Here is a 17,994-nt window from a genome sequence, read left to right as displayed (position 1 = left end):
TCTCTTGACAGATAGAGGCCAAATGACACAACGGAAAGATATTCAATGAAGTGTCAAGAGGAACTCATGTTCTAGAGTCCTTTTTGCCACTTAAAATAGCTTTGTTGTAAGTGTATCATTCTGTATATGGCATAGTGTGGTAGTAGAAAAATCTCTGAACACAGAGGCATCCATGGAACCCTGGCTTTGTCACTCCTACTTAAATGACCACTGAACCATTTGTTTCCATTTTGTCTCTTTCACTTGTTGAACATATATGAAATTCTTGGCATAAACTGACATCTTTTAAGGAGGCACAAAAATAAATAAATGGCTCTGATCTAGAGGAACTCAGGAGTTTAGTGTAAAAGACAGTCATCCAAAGCTTTGAAAACATTGGCATTTGCAGACTCGCTCAAATTTCTGTGAATAAGAACCACCTGGGGATCTCCTGAAATTGCAGACTGTGATTCAGTCAGTGTGGAGTAAGTAATCCCTGTGGTTGTGCCCCACTGCTTCTGAGATTTCTCACAAGTTTCCAGGTTATAAGTATGGGGATCAGTATTTGAGAAGCAATTGCAGTAAGACATAAAATGTACAGAAGAAAAGAACTCAATCTGAAAGGCTCCACTAAGGAAGTAGAATGAGTGAGAAATATGGTGAAGTAGAAATATAAGTAGAAATATGGTGAGGTGGTAACAATAATTAATTATGGATAGTGAGACTATGAGTGTTTAATGGATATTTTGTATTTTATACATTGTGATTTTCTAAAAGATGATACTAGCAGTCATATACAAAAGTAAACAACTGTGTGTTCATATGTGTGTGTATGTACGTGCTGTGTACAGTTCCACTCTCATAAGCACTTTTCAGGGTTTATGCTAACTCAGAACAAGCCTATGAGGTGGAAACCATTGTTCCCATCCTCCTTTGACCTATAAGGAAACTGAGGCACAGAAAGTTGGACCTGCCCAAGATCCCACGGTTATTTAGAAGCAGAACCAGAAACCCAACCTCAGCAGTCCCCATCCAGGGCATCTGCTTTTAACAAAGTCAGGGAACTGAGATAGCAAGTAGCATGGGGAGCAGAACACAGAACATTTAGGGCAGGGAATAAACTTATTCAGGTTCCAAGAAGAGGGAATGCCCTGCCAGGAGGGACAGGTAGAGTTATGAGGGTGCCTGGGGCTAGGGTTCAAGGTCACAGGCAAGTATGATACTAGACAAAAAGAGACAGAGGTCAGTTTATGGATTTGGGAGACAATGACCTCACTTCTCCAGACAACAGAAGGCAAGGTCACTTGTAGGGAGGCTGAGATGGGGATAGGCAAGCAGCCAGGCCAGGCAGCAGCATGAGAGAGCTGGTAGTCCCCAGGTGGCTGGTTGTGGGGGAGGGGCCATCCAGGACAGGAGGGAAGGGGAGACATGCAGAATGGGTGGCTCCGTGGCTCTGTCCTCCCTCCTATTTTACTGAAAAATCTATTACTCTATGACAGACAGACTGGAGACCAGAGCAGACTCACTTGGGGTAAGCTCAGGAAGTGCAGATGGTGGCTCTTGGGTGGAGGGTCCCTCAGCAGGAAGCGAGGCATCATAGACCCTGCAAAGCTGCCTCTGTCCCCACTGGATACAGGCTGAACAGTCACAGGATCCTTCCCCTCCCCTCCAGAGAGGGTGTGAGGGTGTGAGTGTGTGTGTGTGTGTGTGTGTGTGTGTGAGAGAGAGAGAGAGAGAGAGAGAGAGAGAGAGAGAGAGAGAGAGAGAGAGAGAGGCTGCACAGGGAGGATTGCTACTCTGCCAGGGTCCAGTTTGAGTTGTCACCTGCTGTGCCCTGGGGCTGGATCTCCAGGATGCCCTCTACAGTGGCACCTGCATGAAGCTCTCTGGCTCCCAGAGCTGGCAGCCCAGGAAGACTGATCACTCTGCAGAAGTTTCCAGCCATCCCAAGGAAGCCATGCCAACCGTCCAGCAAATCTCCCCCAGTCCAACAAGATGTCACCTAACTCCCAAGCTTCCTCATCTGACCATGAAATGAAGTGACTGAACTCCACTCTGCCCCTGCTGCTCTGCTTCTGGGGGACTTTGTCAGCTATTCTGAATCTCCAGACTAGAATGGTTCTCTGCATCTCTCGAATGGCCTCTCTTCCTCTGTGACCACAGGTAAGCAAAGGTTGTTGTGCATAGGGGGAGACTGGGGTGTGGGTTCACAGGAATACTAGCAGCTCCTGGATGTTTGGGAGGGGGTCATGTCTGAGTGGCAGAAGTTGCCTGTTCCTGGGAAAATTTTTAGCCTCCTGGTTGTCCTGTCAGGGCTGTTCAAAGCCCTGTGTGAGCAATAATGCCTCTGAGCTGCTGCGGATATTTGAGTTCCATAAGCACCAGCTTTATGGTACCTGCTTCTATGTCTTTATTTCTACCATTCACTCTTTTGCTCATGTATTTATTCATGCAGTAAATATTCTATAAATCTTACATGAAGCTTAATAGCCACCAGTGGTATTTACTGAGTTGGGAGGTAGCAACTCCTTCACACTGGGATTTCTGGAGGCTGGAGGTGGGGAGGATTCCCAAATGGGAGGCTGGAAGTGAAGATGACCTTTAAGAGTGTACCTGTCCTTGAGAGGTTAAACCTCTGTGATGCAGAGCAGATATCAAAGCTAGAGGTATGCTATCCCTGAAGAACTCTGTTTGGAAGGTGAAACAGTGTCATTTCTTCCAGTCACAGAGTTTCCTCTGGGGTATGGTATTGCCAGTTAGGCAAGAGCTGGGACTCCCTTGCTTGGGGTGAGGTGTGGGGCTTCTGGATGGCAGAGAGAGACTGGGGGACCCAAGAAGACTTTTGGGAGGAAGGGGTGCTTGTGAAAAGCTCAGAACATGGCTCAGTGGGTGAGAAGTTGAAAATCAGCTGTAGGATGAAGATGGACGGGGGAATAGGATTCAAGTTACGCTGACTTAATGGAACCAGGATCCAGGGCAGTGAGAGAGGCTGCATGGAGTGTGGGGGTGTGAGGGAGAAATAGAGATACCATGAACATCAGCCTGAAGGGGATGTTGGTGTCTGAGCACTTGGCCCACACCATCTTTTATGCAAAGGCTTCTCTGTGCATCCCTTTTACCCAGACCTTACAGATAGGAATGTAACCCGCACTGTGATCGCCCCCCAACAACAACCAAAAAAAAACTGCCATTCCAGCCATGGAGAGGGTCAGAGTCCAGAGCTCTTTCTCTTTAAATACCTTTGTGGAAATTGACTCTAATTACTGTCAATTACCTGGAACAATTTCCACTTTGGTTTCTGGTGACAAATTAATGAAATTATCATTGTGGGCTAATTATAAAGGATGCAAATTTGAGGCATGTTGCAGGAATACATCCTCTAGAGTCAGTGGTATCTCATTTGCACTTCTTGCAGAGAGTCCAAGTATCTCTCCTTTTGTCTCTAAATGATGCAATTTCACTATGCCTGGATTCCTAGTCTCATTAATAAGGGAAAAATCTTTCTTTTATTTAATGCATTTAGTTAAAAGGTGAAACAGATTATAACTGTGGAATTTTCAGCCATGATATTGGTCGGAAAGAGTTAGTAATCTGCACATGGAGCACCCTGGATCCAGGTGAGCCCAACTTTGGGATGGGCACCTGTCCTTTCTCACCATCTCCAACGGATCTCAGTTTTGATAGTGGCTTAGCAATAGCAGTCACGGTGCCAGGAGTTATAGAAAGCAGGCAAGTTCTCACACAAATTGCACTTCTTGAGGAGCATTTTGCCACATTATAATTCAGAAGCTAAAGACCTGAGTTTGAATCCCAGTTTTATCACTTTTAAACTATGTAGACTTGGACAAATCAGCCAACTTCTCTGAGTGTGGCTTTTTATTTGACTTGTAATAGGTAGTAATGTCTCTTCTCCACACACCCCTGGGTGTGGGGTGAGCCCAAAGCTGCAGAAATGCCTTGTGAACCTGCAAGTGGCATAAACAAGCTGTTCTCAGGAAAACCTTTAGGGGTCAGCACCAAAGGGACCCTGGCCTCCTCTTTTTCTGCACTTACCTAGCCCTGTTTTCTAACTTCAAAAGAAAAACTATCATGACTGTGTGATGATAGTTGTAAGCAATTGCATTTTATAATTCCTCTTTGTTTTAACCAGCAAAACAAAACAAAACAAAACAACAACAACAAAAAACTTCCAGTAGGTGGTGAGAAGTGTGGGTGAGGTGATATGTAAACATTGACATCCCAAGATGAATTTGGAGGGCCTGGGACACTTGAGATCCTCCAAGGTAGAGAGGATGAAAGAGGAGAAAGGAAGAGAAAGTTGGTCTGTGGTTGTCAGGTGTTCTAAAGACAACAGAGAACAGAGGGGAAGTGCCACCTGCTTCCCCAGGGTGGTAAAGAAGTTTAGACACTGGTGGCTTAGCTCAGCTCTACTCAAGCTTCTCAGGTGCTTACCCAGAATCAAACTCAGGGAGGGACTTCCCAACATGGGGAATTGTTTAAAGCCTGGAAGGGAAGCCTGGGGGCACCTGGGCCTCCCTCTATGCCTCTGAAACCACTGGGGTTAAATGAATATTATCAAGCTCGGCAGCAGGTGGGGATGAGCAGATGAGAACCCAGAGTTGTCTTTCTTCCTGTGTCCACTGTGTCCCTCTGGGGTCAAGTAGCTCAGTTCTCTGTCCTGTTACCAAGCACATCCTTGGTCCTGGTAAAGGTTGAGGTCATGGAGAGATAAATCATAAAAAGCAAACAATTTGATTATGAGAGTAAATGTCTTCTGTTGTCTTGTCCTAAACTCCCTGGCCAGCCTTGGCTTCCCCCATCCACTCTCCCAGGGCCTCTTCCTCCCTGGTACTTCCGCTCTGTGTACCTAGAACTCACAGGGCAAAAGGTGTCTGGGGAGCCGGGTGTGGGCTGGAGACTTGGGGAGAGACCCAGCCTTCACCCTGAAGGAGCCAGCTCACAGCAGGGATTTCCGCTCTTCTCCAGAAGCCTCTGCAGACCGTGCCCAGTTGTGGGGCCGCATGAGAGGCCTGGAACCCTCAGCTAAGGCAATCTCAGGTGAGCACAGCTGACTGTGATTTTTATTTACCACTTTAACCACTGGGCAGTTCAGTGGCAGTGAGTCCATCCAGGCTGCTCTGCCATCCATCTCCAGAACCTTGTCATCTTTCCACACTGCAACTCCTAATCTCCCCTCTGCCCAGCCCCAGGCAACCCTCATTCTATTTCCTATTTCAGTGCATTTGGTGACTCCAGGTCCCTTGTGTAATTGGAATTGTACAGTATCTGTCCTTTTGCGTCTGGCTTATTTCATCCATGTTGTAGCAGGTACCAGAATTTTTCTTCCTAAAAGGCTGAGTGATATTCCATGGTATGCACAGTCCACGTTTTGTGTATCTATTCATCTGAGCTTGGGTGGCTTCCCTTTCCCGACAGTTGACCTGGGTTATTGCATTCTGTTTGGATGGAGTTTACATGATTTTTTGTGAGCCCCCTTTCCCCATGAGATTGAGGGAGAACATATACAAGCATAGCAGGCATTGCTGACGATAAAAGCAAGCAAACAAACGCACTATTGTATTAAGTAACTGATGTATCTTATGGTTGGAAACTTGGGAAGTGTGGAAAAGTGTCAAAGACAAGTAAAATGGCTTCTAATCCCTGAGATAGCAAGTGATCTATATGTACCTGGAAGAAACGGTTACAAGAGGAAAGAGCAGGACAGCAACCAGAGCTTTCCCTAGAAAGAGCCCAACTATGCTGCTTTATTTGCAGAGGGTCTGCTTGGAGGAAGGGGGACAGTCCCCTGTGAGGGCTAGAGACCCTGGACAAAGCGGTTCTGCTCACCAGGGTCAGGGAAGCTGCCAATCCCAGGTGGGTGGGTGCTGCACAAACCTTATGTGGCACTCAGGGGATGATTAGTTGGTGAGTACATGAAGCTGTGCTCCTGTGGGAACCTGGGCAGCTGTACCACTGCACCTGGTGTGTGGACAGAGCAGCTCCTGAGGGATCTGAGCCTGGGGCTGTTGTGGGAGGCAGCTCCCAAGAACCCCTGTCCCTACCATGTGGAGACCCCTTCTGGGAGAGCTCTCCAGAGCAGCCACCTCTGGGAACCATTTCGGGGACTGGAAGGAATCAGTCACCTCTAAGAGAGGTAGAATGAAGCAGGAAACCCCAGGACAGCAGTGGGGTAGTGTGGCACCAGGTGAGTAAGGGTGGCTGGTGGTAAGGGGCAGCATTCTCTCAAGGAACAGGGGACAAATGTAAATCTCACTTTCTAGTGAGTCTCTAGGTTGAAACCTCCTGGGGAAACTGATGTGGGGAGGCCTTTTGCCCCAAAACACACCCTGGAAGAGCCTGTTGCAATAAATAAGTCCCAGAAATTGCAGGACACTGACACTCTCCTCAAACCCTTCCCACCCTCTCTTTCCCAGTTGGCACAAACTGTCTCTGTGTGATGCCACTGGGCCCTGGTGCTTTGACAAGCCCAGTAGCAGCATGCCCAGCCCAGCCACCACAGGGCTGGGAGCTTCCAGGAACACAACTATCCTACTCATTCCCTGCCCCTGTCCTGGAGGTAGGCAGGGCAGGAGAAGGATAAGCCAAAAGCCCAGCAGAGCCTAGTGACTTGGCCAGGACCCAGACCCACATTTTCAAGCTCCAGGCCAGTTCTCCTTTCCTGCCAAGAGGGCAGAAGGGAGCAGTGTGACAGGTTTGGGGAGAAGCAGAAGATCATGGGTGATGTCTGGACTCACTGCTGAGATATTGGGACAAGGAGGGCTGAGAAGGAGAATGTGGCTTCATGCCTCCAATAACGGTTATTCTAATTCCCTCATGCACGAGGTGGCTTACATTTTTAAAGCACTCTCTTATCCTTGTTCTTGTTTGTTTGTTTTTAGAAATTGTGTTTAAAATACACTTAACATAAAACTTACCATTACACCCATCACCACTATCTAGTTCTAGAACTTTCTCACCATCCCCAAAGGAGAACCTGCTCCCACAGCTTGTGCAGAAATTCAATGTTATGTCTGCACCCCATACACAGAGTGTACCCAAGCAGAGGGCATCTTCTCTCCCAATAAAAACAGCTCTTTAAAAATAAAACTAATTTGAATGGGCCAACATTTTTGTGTGTGTACATGGAGACAACATAATGCCTTTATTTTTATGTGGTGCTGAGGATTGAACCCGGGTCCTGCCCATGCTATGGGAGTACTCTACCACTAAGCCACAATCCCAGCCCATGAATGGACCCACTTTAAAGGTAATACTTAACATGTTACCTTAGTGAGAAGTTTTAAACCACATAGGACATACAATAATATATAGACTTAAAATACTGCATTCCCCAACTCTCGCTGCCACGACAAGTCGAGCAGTTCACTGTTCTTGATGCTGCCTCCATCTCATTGTTGTGTTCTGCACACACCACCGTCCTCATGGCCTGAGAGTAGCTACTTCTTATTAATCCAGAAGGTGTGTATGTTTTAATGACAGCATTTTCAAGGTATACTTCACATAGCATAGAAGTCCCCCTTTAGAAATGTTCCCAGAATTGTGCATTCATCACCACTGTGTATTTCCAGAACTTTTTTGTTACCCAAAAGGAACCCCCTAGTGATGTTTAAGCAATCCCTTGCCACCCTCCCTCCCCAGATCCACTTCCTGGTTGTCCTTCTGTCTCTGTGGAGTTTCCTGTCCTCATCCTACAAGGGCTTCTGTGACTGGCCTCTTGGGGTCTGGGCTGTTTCCCAGCTTCCTCCGCGTGGTGGCCCCATGTTAGCACCTCATTCCTTGTTGTGGCTGAATCACATTCCATCGCATCCATCCAATGGCTTTTTTTCATCTCTTTATAAGCTGGTGGACGTTGGATCATTTCCACCTTTAGGCTACTGTGACTGGTACCTGTGTTCTTCTGCTGACTAGCTTGTGCAATTATCCCCATTTTACAGATGAGATGCTGAAGCCAGAGTGATGGGAACGTTGGTGCCCCCTGGTAGGTCAGCCTTGTCTAGGGAGAGCAGCTGGCTGACTCTGGAAAGAGGGAGACGTGGGTTCCTCAGTCAAGCTGGGGGTAGTCCAGGAGCCCGGTGCTCCTGGAAGGCCTTGCACCACTCTGTGGAGTGCTGAGGAGACATGACTCAGGAGTCCTTCTCTGGCTTTGATCAGGTTCAGCAGAAGGAGCCTTGCAGAATCCAGTGGCCCTCTGCCATGCCAGCTTGGTGACATCCTGCCAGATTAGACCACAGCAAGCTGTACCTGCCCTCTTTTGGATGTGCAGGGGAAGCCAGACCCTCCTCTGAGACCATGGGCCCCTCCCATTCTTCACTGCTACCCTGGATGAAGTTTGGCCTGTGGTGGCCCCTTCTGTTCCCAGCAGGTGAGTGGCTGCCTTATCTCTGGGACTTCAGTGCTGTGTGCTCACGTGCCAGGTGGGGGGATATCCTGCAGGTGGGCTCATTGCAGTCCTCAAGGCTGCAAAGATGTTAGAGGTCATAGGCTGGTGCCTGGTTCCACAGGGAGAAGGTGGAGGGGCTGTCACAGTGCTGATATTAACAGCTGTGTCACCTTGAATGTCCCTAGCCTCAGTGTTGCTCATCTGCAAAACACAAATAGTGCTGCGGACCTCCCAGAGCTATTGTGGGGACAGAAGGAAAGCCTGTGCCTAGCACCTGGGTCACAGCAGGCACCCAGGACACACATGTGGTGGTTATTGTCCTTGCTGGGCTTTCTGTCCCAGCTGGAGCTACTGCGGTTCTGGGTTTGGAGCAGTAGCTGTCCACTCACTCAGTGGCAGAGCCTTGGTGTGCCAAAGCCATTGGCAGAGTACTGAAAATCCCCCGAGAGACCCATCGACAGTGGTTGGCCTAGTTGATGAGAGGCGGCAAGTGCCAGGGGTTTAGGAACAACTCAGGGAGTTGCCCTCAGTGGCGAGGGCTACGGCTGGCACTGCTGGTTCCTCTGACGACTGGGTGGGAACGAACGCTGCTCACCACCAGGCTTGCTGTCATGGGGCAAGTCCCCTCCCTGCAGCTTAACTGGGACCTGGGCTGGATCTTCCCACTCCCTGCCACAGCACTCTGACTTTGTTATCTAATATCACACAGGTACTGATGTCCAGTACTGACAACCAGCATGAGCAAGTGCACTGTGGCTACGGGGCTGTTCACAGCTCTGATGAACATTATCATAGTGAGTCCTCCACAGGGTTTGAAGTGGGATCTGGATTCACATCCCACTTGACAGCTGAGCAAGCTGAAGCTCACACAGATGGCGGCCTCTGCTTTGATGGGAAGCCGGATGCCCGCTGCCTCCTTGGCTTCTGGAGACCCCTCCTCTTCTCTCCCATCCCACAGCATTGGCTCAGCCAGGCCCCCACACCCAGGCTGAGTACCGCCTCTTCAAATACCTCTTCAGGGGCTATAACTGCTGGGCACGGCTAGTGCCAAACACCTCAAATGTGATGATCGCGGGCTTTGGACTGTCCATTGCCCAGCTCATTGATGTGGTGGAACCGTCTCCCAATCCCGGGCCCCTCAGAATCAGCCTCCAGACCCCAGGCCCTTCCCCAGGGTCCCCCCTGCAGTCCCAGCCCCCCAGCCCATCTCCATTACAGCGGGGACCTCAGCCTGTTCCTCCTGGGCTGCCACAGCCCCTTCCCCTCTCTCGCCCAGATCCCCTTCTAGGGCAGCAGAGGGCAGCAGAGGGCTTTCTTGTGTGACCCTGAAGAATCTGAGTCCAGGGGAGTGTTGGGAGGGATGCTGGGCTTGGGTGCCACACAGAGGCTCTTCCTGTGAGTGGGGGTCCCGGCAGCCCCTCTCTCTCACCCTGTGCTCTGGATTCTGTTGCCCTCTCCCTCTTACCGGCCAGGAGAGAAGAACCAAATGATGACCACCAATGTCTGGCTGAGGCAGATGAGGATTCTCCCAGCAGGGAGGGGACAGTCATCGAGGGGCCCCGCCCCGCCCCTCCCTGTACCTTTCCCTGACAGGGGCAAGCTGCTGCATTCAAGGTTGGTGAACACCTGCTACTTGGGTTATCTGGTTGCAAGTGGCCTCTCCAGAGGACTTTGCTTGCATGGCCAGGCTCTGAGTCCACTCCCTGGACATGTCACCAGAGAGCCAGAGATGCCTTTCTTAGAAATGGACATTTCATATTCCTTGCTGCTTGAGGACAGGCTGCATTGTCACCAAAACCCCAGGGAGGTCTCATTCTGCTCATTTTACAGCTGAGGAAAAGAGAAGCAGGGTGTGGATGGGCCAGTAATGAGGGCACCCAAGTGCCTGGCTCAGCTCCTTCTACCAAAGAACGCTGAGTGTCCCTGTTTGTGTTGCCTGAAAAACCCGAAGCTCGCCAACTAGAGCCACTTGGATGCTTCCTATCTCAGTTTCATGGTCAGGAGTTTGAGTGTTTCCTCTGCTTTGCATGGTGACTACGTGGGAGCATCTGGCTGCTGGCTGTCCTGTTCTGAAGGGTTAAGGACAAACTTTACTCACAGCAGGGGTGTTTGGAAAGTTGTGAAAGGGTGGGCCTGGCTGGCCTCCTGGCCCTGCCCAGGACCTCTCGGGGTCTTTCCCTGCGGTGTCTCCAGGAGGGAAGTCAGATTCCCACCTGTGGCTCAGGGCTCCCAGAAGGAGGGTCCCCAGAGAGAAGCGGAACCTGCTGGTCTCTGATGGCCTGAATGGGCTCAGCATCCATCTTGCCATATTCTGTAGGTCAGGGCAATATAGGAGTCCAGCTAGATTCAGGGAGGGACCATAGACCCCACCTCTCAGTGGAAGGACAGCCAAAGAGCATGTGGCCCTCCTGGATATGCCACTCCTAGGGCAGACTCATTAGAGCACAGGTCTCATGAGAACCCCAGTGTGTTCCCTCCCTTCCTACCCCTCCTGCTCTGTTCTTCTGCTCTGAAGGCCTCTGACATGGAGGTAGCAGTAGAATGTGAGAAAGAGGAGCTGGTGCCCTGCCCTACCAGCACCTGACTGTCCCTGGGCAGAGGTAAACATGCAGAGAGCCACACCCACCAGAATGTTGATTGGCATCTCTGTTTGAGTCCTTTGAATGGGTGCCTGATCCTCCAGTGCCCTTTCTGTAATTCCTGTCCCCCAGGGGGCCCCAGATGGTGTTGGGGTGTGGTGTTTCAGCTACTTAGTTTAAATTAGACCTTGGTCCAGAGGCTCTGAGTGGATACTGTTCATCCCAGAGCTGTTGGAGCGTCAGGAGGCTCATCTTTACAGATATGCCAACTGGGGACCAGAGCAAGGAAGGTATTGTGTGTGTAGTTGGGGTAGGCCTAGAACCTAGGTCACTGCAACTGTCCCCATGGTCTGGTCACCTGGGCCAGGGGCTGGGCAGGAGGTGAGGACATACACTGCTGTGGGACCTAGGCCATCAATCCTTCACCACCTCTGACTAGCCTGAGATGCTGAGCATGTTATTCAGCTTCTCTGAGCCTCATTTTCCTCATCTGTAAAATGAATGTGATTCAACCTACTACCACATGCCCGAGGACAGTAATATGCCCCAACTTGATGTGCGTTCCCCAAAATGTTGGTTGGAACTGAAAACCCTCCCTCTGGGTCCCTTCAGAGATGATCTGGATCCCTGGCATTGTCCTTTACAACAAGTAGGAAGCCATGGAGCCTTGGAAAGATCACCAGGAGGGATGGTAAAGGGGAGGGCTTCATCATTTCCCTCTCAATGCTTAGCAGAGAACCCCATCCTCTGTATTCTTTTATTCCTTTCATTCTGTTCTCTCCCTCCTACACACCGACATTTACTGGGCACTGAAGATGTATTCATTTGTAGCACGGTGATATGGGACAGATTTTCCAACTCTGAGTATCCTTTGGAAAATGTGGTTCAGACTCTCTAAAAACACCTAAGAGTTGAAATTTTAGAGGATGGCAATATTGTCTGACCAGGTAAGTGGCATCCTATAGTAGCACCTTTGAAGAACAAATTCACTGGGTATGATTTTTCTTTAATCATATTTTCTTATACTTGCCTTGGATTCAAGACCCAAAGGATCAATCTCACCCTAACAACTAGAAGCTAACAGAAGCTGGAGGGCGGGGGTGGGGGAGGAGTCTATAGAGAATCCCAGGAGAAATAGAAATCTATATTTTTATTAGTATGTTTGGTATCAGGCGATTCTTCATTGTGAAGTTAAGAAGTTCAAATTTAAAAGAAGGTGTTATAATTGTCTAAAACCATTTTCTAAAGCAGGTTGCTGCTTCCTTAAGATATGAATAGCTATGACAAGGTTCTGTGGTCATGGTTTTGGATCACAGTGTATGTCTGTCATCCCTTGACAAGGGCTTTAGAAGCCAGCAGAGCACAATAGCGTTTTAAATGCTGTTTTAAGTTCTGCAGCAAAGAAACCAGCTTACCCAGCACTTCCCAATCCCTCAGACCCTACCATGGAAATGATATTTTTGAACAATAAAACAGAGAGAGAGAGTCCATTTCTAGACCTCCAGAGAGGTCAGTGGTTCCTTACACCAGTTCCTTACACTGTCTGGTCCTGGGCAGGCCCAGCGCCCTCTCACCTAAGCCATCTTGGTAAACACACACTTGCCACTGGGTGACCTGGCAGGTCTGACACTGCAGGTACCTGTGTTTGCTGACTCACATCCCCACCCCATTGCTCTGTACCCAGGAGCTGGCACCCAGGAACATTCTAGTTTCTGCTTCCTGAGCATTTGGCAGCGATATGAGCAAAGTCCTAGGGTCAGATACAACTTCACATTTCAGGATTGTCAATAAAGCCATGACCACTAAGACTCGATTTTCACAAGAAAAGTCCAGTCAAACTTCCGTAGACATATAAAGAAACATCTGCTCCACCCAGGCACTGCACTCTGGCCAATCAATAGAACTGTTCCTTCCACCAAATGGGTGCATGTTGCCATCTAGTGGAAACTATGTGAAATGACAAAAATGCCTTTAATTTCTTTTTCTTTCTTTCTTTTTGACTTTTTGCCTGATGTATTTGTTACTCTCTTTCAAAATTCCTGTTTCCAGCCAGTCTGTCTCTCTACCCTGGAACTAATCCATGGGAAACTCCCTTGTATTCTGATTCCCTGTACTTTAGGATAGACCATAGGAAGCTAAGGGGGAGTTGAAGAAGTCCCATCTGACTGGTCACCATTGTTCCAGTGTCCCCATAGTCCTTGTGGGTCTTTGGATTCTCATTCCCACGAAGTCCCCAACCTCATCTACCACAGTCACTATGATGCCCACCTGGTGGCCCCAGTGAGCACTGTTAAGGTTTTCCTTGGCCCCAGCTATTTCTTGTTCCTGCAGGGCCCTCTGCTGTGGTGCTTCCTCCCCTCCCTTGGCTGAGTCCTCCCTGAGCACTCCATCCAGCCTCCTGTTGGTGCCAAGCTGCCTCCTAGTGGGGCCCTAGTGGTTGAGGTTAGGTGCATGGACTCCAGGAAGTTTCCTCACTAGCCAAAATCTTAGGTCTCTTGAGCAAAGAACAAAAGATCCAAGTGGAAAAGTCATGATCTTCTACCTAAGAGGCTGCTTGCTCACTGTGTGCTAGGAAAGTACAGTTCAAAATTATCACTCTAAAATATTAAAGGAATAAAACAGGCAAGGGAACTGCATACACCCTGTGACCTCAAATATGCAAAACCATCAGAATTATCGTCTGTGTGACAGTAGAATAGACATGTATAATATCACAATGTTAATAGTGGGTATTTTAAAAATTCTTGGTACTTTCCAGTGTTCTTCAAAACTCCAACTTTTGAAATTAAAACAATGTTATATGAAAAAGAAAACTCAAGTATATCCATCTTCTGGGGAAATTTTATACCCTTGCAAAAGATGGGACACTTGGCCAGCTGAGAACTGCCTTGTTCAGGGTGCTCTCTGCAGCAGTCTGGGTGGGTCAGGTGGGTGTGCAGAGCCCCCAGCTGGTCTTCTCTCCGCAGTGCAGATGGGGAGTTTGTGGTGACCCACATGACCACAGCGCATCTCTTCTCCATGGGCACTGTGCACTGGTTGCCCCCGACATTTACAGGAGCTCCTGCAGCATCGACGTCACCTTCTTCCCCTTCAACCAGCAGAATTGTAAAATAAAGTCTGGCTCCTGGACCTATGACAAGGCCAAGATCTACCTGGAGCCAATGGAGCAGATGGTGGACCTGAAGGACTACTGGGAGAGTGGCGAGTGGGCCATCATAAATGCCACGGGCACCTACAACAGCAAGAAGTACGACTGCTGCGCCGAGATCTACCCTGATGTCACCTACGCCTTTGTCATCCGCCGGCTGCCGCTCTTCTACACCATCAACCTCATCATCCCCTGCCTGCTCATCTCCTGCCTCACCGTGCTGGTCTTCCACCTGCCCTCTGACTGTGGCGAGAAGATCACGCTGTGCATCTCCGTGCTGCTCTCACTGACCGGCGAGTACCTGCTCTTCACTATGATCTTCGTCACCCTCTCCATCGTCATCACCGTCTTCTTCGTGCTCAACGTGCACCACAGCTCCCCCAGCACCCACAGCATACCCCGCTGGGTGCGGGTGGCCCTGCTGGGACATGTGCCCCGGTGGCTGCTGATGAACCGGCCTCCTTTGGAGCCACACGACTCCCCAGGCCTGAAACTCGGCCCATCTTGTTACTGGTTGGAGACCAACATGGACGCAGAGGAGAGAGAGGAGGCAGAGGAGGAGGAGGAGGAGAAAGGCAGATGGGTGTGTGCAGGCTGCCCAGCCCCCTCCATGGGTATCATCTATGGCCACAGATGCCTGAACCCACAGACCTCAGGGCCCAGGGCCGAGGCTCCCTCTGGGGAGCCTGAGATCTTGCTGTCACCTTGCATACAGAAAGCCTTGGAAGGTATGCACTATATTGCTGACCACCTGCAGTCTGAGGATGCTGACTCTTTGGTGAGTGAGATCTGGGTGATGGCCTCCCCTGGGAGACCCTACCAGCTTAGCAGGGAACCCTCCCACCTCAAGGTGGTAGCTAGACCAACCTGGTCCCCTCCCTGAGGGCTGGCCTCACCCATTCATGGCTCCAAAGAGTCTGGAATCAATTGTGAGAGAACATTTAGCTGTCTCTTGGGACACTTGATGGCAGTAGGTCAAGAATGTCCCTGCTCAGCCTAACTGGGAGACAGTGAGCAGAGACATGCTTAGATGTGGACTCTGCAGTGCCATGCTTATGCCACTACCTACAGGAATTGGCAGGGATGGGAGGTGGAGGGGGCATTAGGAGAGCCTGGTGGGCTAGCCCCCTGTGGCAGTGGCCTTCCTCTTTTATGCTAGATGGTCCCCTCTCCTCTTTGCTCATGAGGCCCTCTGTGAAGCTCATGAGTCAACCACAAACCCTACAGATTCTTGGTTGTACGAGGCTGGGCCTCTCCGCAGCCTCTGCCTTATCTAGCACTCAGCATCAGCACTTTCTTATCAACTCAGGGAAGGGTGAAAGGCTGGAAAGTATCACTGGGTAGACTTGATGAGTGAATGAGAAAATTAATCATTAATTTGGGAGTAGCTAGGCATCCATCCCTGGCCTGGGCTGGGAGTCCAAGCTGCACAAAGCCCACCCACCCACTAACCTGCCCTGAGTCACACCTACCCCACCCACTACCTTCTCTGCTCTGAAATCACTGCAGCCACTGGGAGTCCATCTCCTTAGATGGTTCCAGCACCTGTATGTGTCCCTCTAGTCCCTTTGCCCCGAACCTGCTGAGCTCCGGCAGTGTGGAGGCTGACATAGGTGGGACACAGGAGAGGGTGGTATGGGGCTTCGGCTAGCTCTGTTTCTCCTTCCACCCCATCTCTGCACCTGTGCCAGTCTTAGCTTCCCCTTGGGTCTCAGGGGGCAGTTGCTGCTGCCTTGCGGTTGTCCCTACAGGGGCTGAGCATGAGAGGAACACTTCTTGAGGCCTGGCCGCTTCACTGTGAGCCCATTTCTCCCGCAGGTGAGAGAAGACTGGAAGTGTGTTGCCATGGTCATCGACAGGATCTTCCTCTGGCTCTTTATCATCGTCTGCTTCCTGGGAACCCTGGGGCTCTTTCTGCCTCCGTTCCTGGCTGGAATGATCTGATGTCATGTCCCTTATGTTGGCTCCAAGGCAGTCCTGCCAGCCAGCAATGACCACCTTTAACTGCAGCTGCCTCTAGAGTGCCCTCTGGGCCAGCGCCATCTGCCTGCGGTGCTTCTGGGGAGAGAGCACCAGCTCTTAAGGTCTTCCTGGAGCACTCACTGTGATGCTACTGAACTGGGAATCTGCTGGACAGAAAGCCAGGATTAGCAAGCAGAGGAGTTAGAAAAGAAGGAGGACCCTGCCCTTCAGAGGGGTGGGACTAGCACAAGGATAAACAATATGGCCTTGAGGGAGGGGCACATGGGGGAAGGGGAGGCTGCCTCAGGGGTGGAGGGTCTATGAGCAATGGTCTAGATTTCAGAATGAGCCCAAAGTTCCCAGGGGAACCCCCAGGCCAGGGTTGGGGAGGCTGGTAGTGTAGGTTGGGCTCTTTAAACCAGGCTGAGGCAGTAGTTCAGTGTGAGTTTGCAGGTCTTGGAGGTGTGTGGTGTAGCAGCCAAGGAACAAGGGACTTTACAGAAGGAGCAGGGAGCAAGTGTGGGGGGGCCAGTGGAGCGAGGCCTTCCCCTCCACCCAAAGCACCTTCAGCACACCCTGGGCTTCCCTGAGGTATCATGACTCCCTCTTCCTTGTAGAGAGGCAGCCAGAGCTGAGAGCTGCTGCTGTGGGCGCCGTGTGCCCATGAACCTGCAGTGAGCAAACCGTGAAGGCCATCCCTGGCTGTTCTTCCACAGTGCCCTGGTCCCAGTAGTCTGTGGTCAGCACACCTCTCTGGAGTTGGGGATCTCTGCTTCAAGCTCCTTCAGTTCTGAACTCCTCCCAGGCAGGGACCCTTTAGTTTCTCTCTCCCTAGGACCTAGCACAGCACAGGGTGAGGGGCATCGGCACTCCATGTTGTGCGTGGTGGAGGGGAAACACTGAACATTTTTGGCTCCACGCCTGCTGGGTGATGCCAGTGCCCTCAGGGTGTCCCTCCAGCCTGCCTTTCCTGTCCTCCCCAGAGCTTCACCATGTCTGACCTTCTCTGGGCCATTCTGTGCAGCTTGTTCTTGCTCTGAGGAATGCAGAGCCTGGTGGGTCGAGCCTCTCCTGAGCTCTGTCCAGCCCCTGAGGGCAGGACCACAGTAGCCACCAGAGGTGTACACCAGGCTGTCCAGACAGTGTGGAGCCCCAAGCAGGAAGCAGAGTAGGGCAAACTGCTGACTCCCCTCCATCTTGGGGTCCTGTCCTTCTGAACCTCCTCCTCCTCAGCACACAACACTCCTTCACACATCTGGAAAGACCTGTGACCCTGGCCCAGGCCCTGCTCCTCAGTTCTCTCCTGAGACCCCCCCCACTCCATGGCCCTCTGGCCTCATTCCTCCTCTTTCTGTAGCCCCCACCCCCCACCCCCTGTCTCTCTGCCTAACTGAGGCTCCCAGAGGTGATCTCCTGCTGCAGGGACAGTATGGAGATCTGTGTTGTTCATGTTTTCTGTCCATCCATCTTGCATGTGAGTAAAGTAGTTAAATAAAGCCAAGTCTGCTGCTCCTTCAGCTGTGTGACCCCCCAGAGCCCAAGTGGTCTGGGTGCAGCTGAAAGAGATGCCACATGGACGAAACTGCCCTGGGTCCCTCCTGGAAAGCAGCCCCTGAGTTAGTTACCCTACTGACCAGTTGGGACAAAGGGCTGGAGCACACCTGTCCCACTGCCAGGTGCTTTCCTTGGCCACCGGCCCAGCATCCATCAGCCCTTGATCTGCACCCAAAAGAACACCATCCATCTCTTGCCTGGCTGTGGTTCATGGCCAGCCTCCTCCCACAAAGGGCACATCAAACCAACACCACAGTCCAACAAACCACAAAGAAAATGGTACGAGTTTAATTCAACCACAAATCTGATAGAAAGAAGGTAAGAGAAGGCTCAACACAAACACTTGAGAAAGGAAGGGATCAGATGAGAAA

At 50.6% G+C, this 17,994-nt stretch overlaps 1 protein-coding gene and 1 pseudogene across 1 annotated transcript; both read left to right on the top strand.

Moving 5' to 3' along the window:
- The window catches only part of LOC114080252 (cordon-bleu protein-like 1), a 47,696-nt pseudogene extending 37,993 nt beyond the window's left edge, over positions 1-9,703 (top strand).
- A 157-nt stretch (positions 9,704-9,860) lies between these two features.
- Positions 9,861-16,051, top strand: LOC114080254 (neuronal acetylcholine receptor subunit alpha-2-like). The gene is given in 5 exon segments (XM_027921825.2): positions 9,861-9,906; positions 11,536-11,608; positions 13,926-14,002; positions 14,005-14,885; positions 15,926-16,051. Coding segments are annotated over 4 exon segments (1,119 nt in total). The 5' UTR covers positions 9,861-9,906; positions 11,536-11,573.
- The last annotated feature ends 1,943 nt before the right edge of the window (positions 16,052-17,994 follow it).

Source organism: Marmota flaviventris, unplaced genomic scaffold (genome assembly GCF_047511675.1).
Source record: "Marmota flaviventris isolate mMarFla1 unplaced genomic scaffold, mMarFla1.hap1 Scaffold_44, whole genome shotgun sequence".
In the NCBI taxonomy this organism is placed as follows: Eukaryota; Metazoa; Chordata; class Mammalia; order Rodentia; family Sciuridae; genus Marmota; species Marmota flaviventris.
Note: the sequence above shows the minus strand (reverse complement) of the source record. Positions and strands in the feature narration are given on the sequence as shown.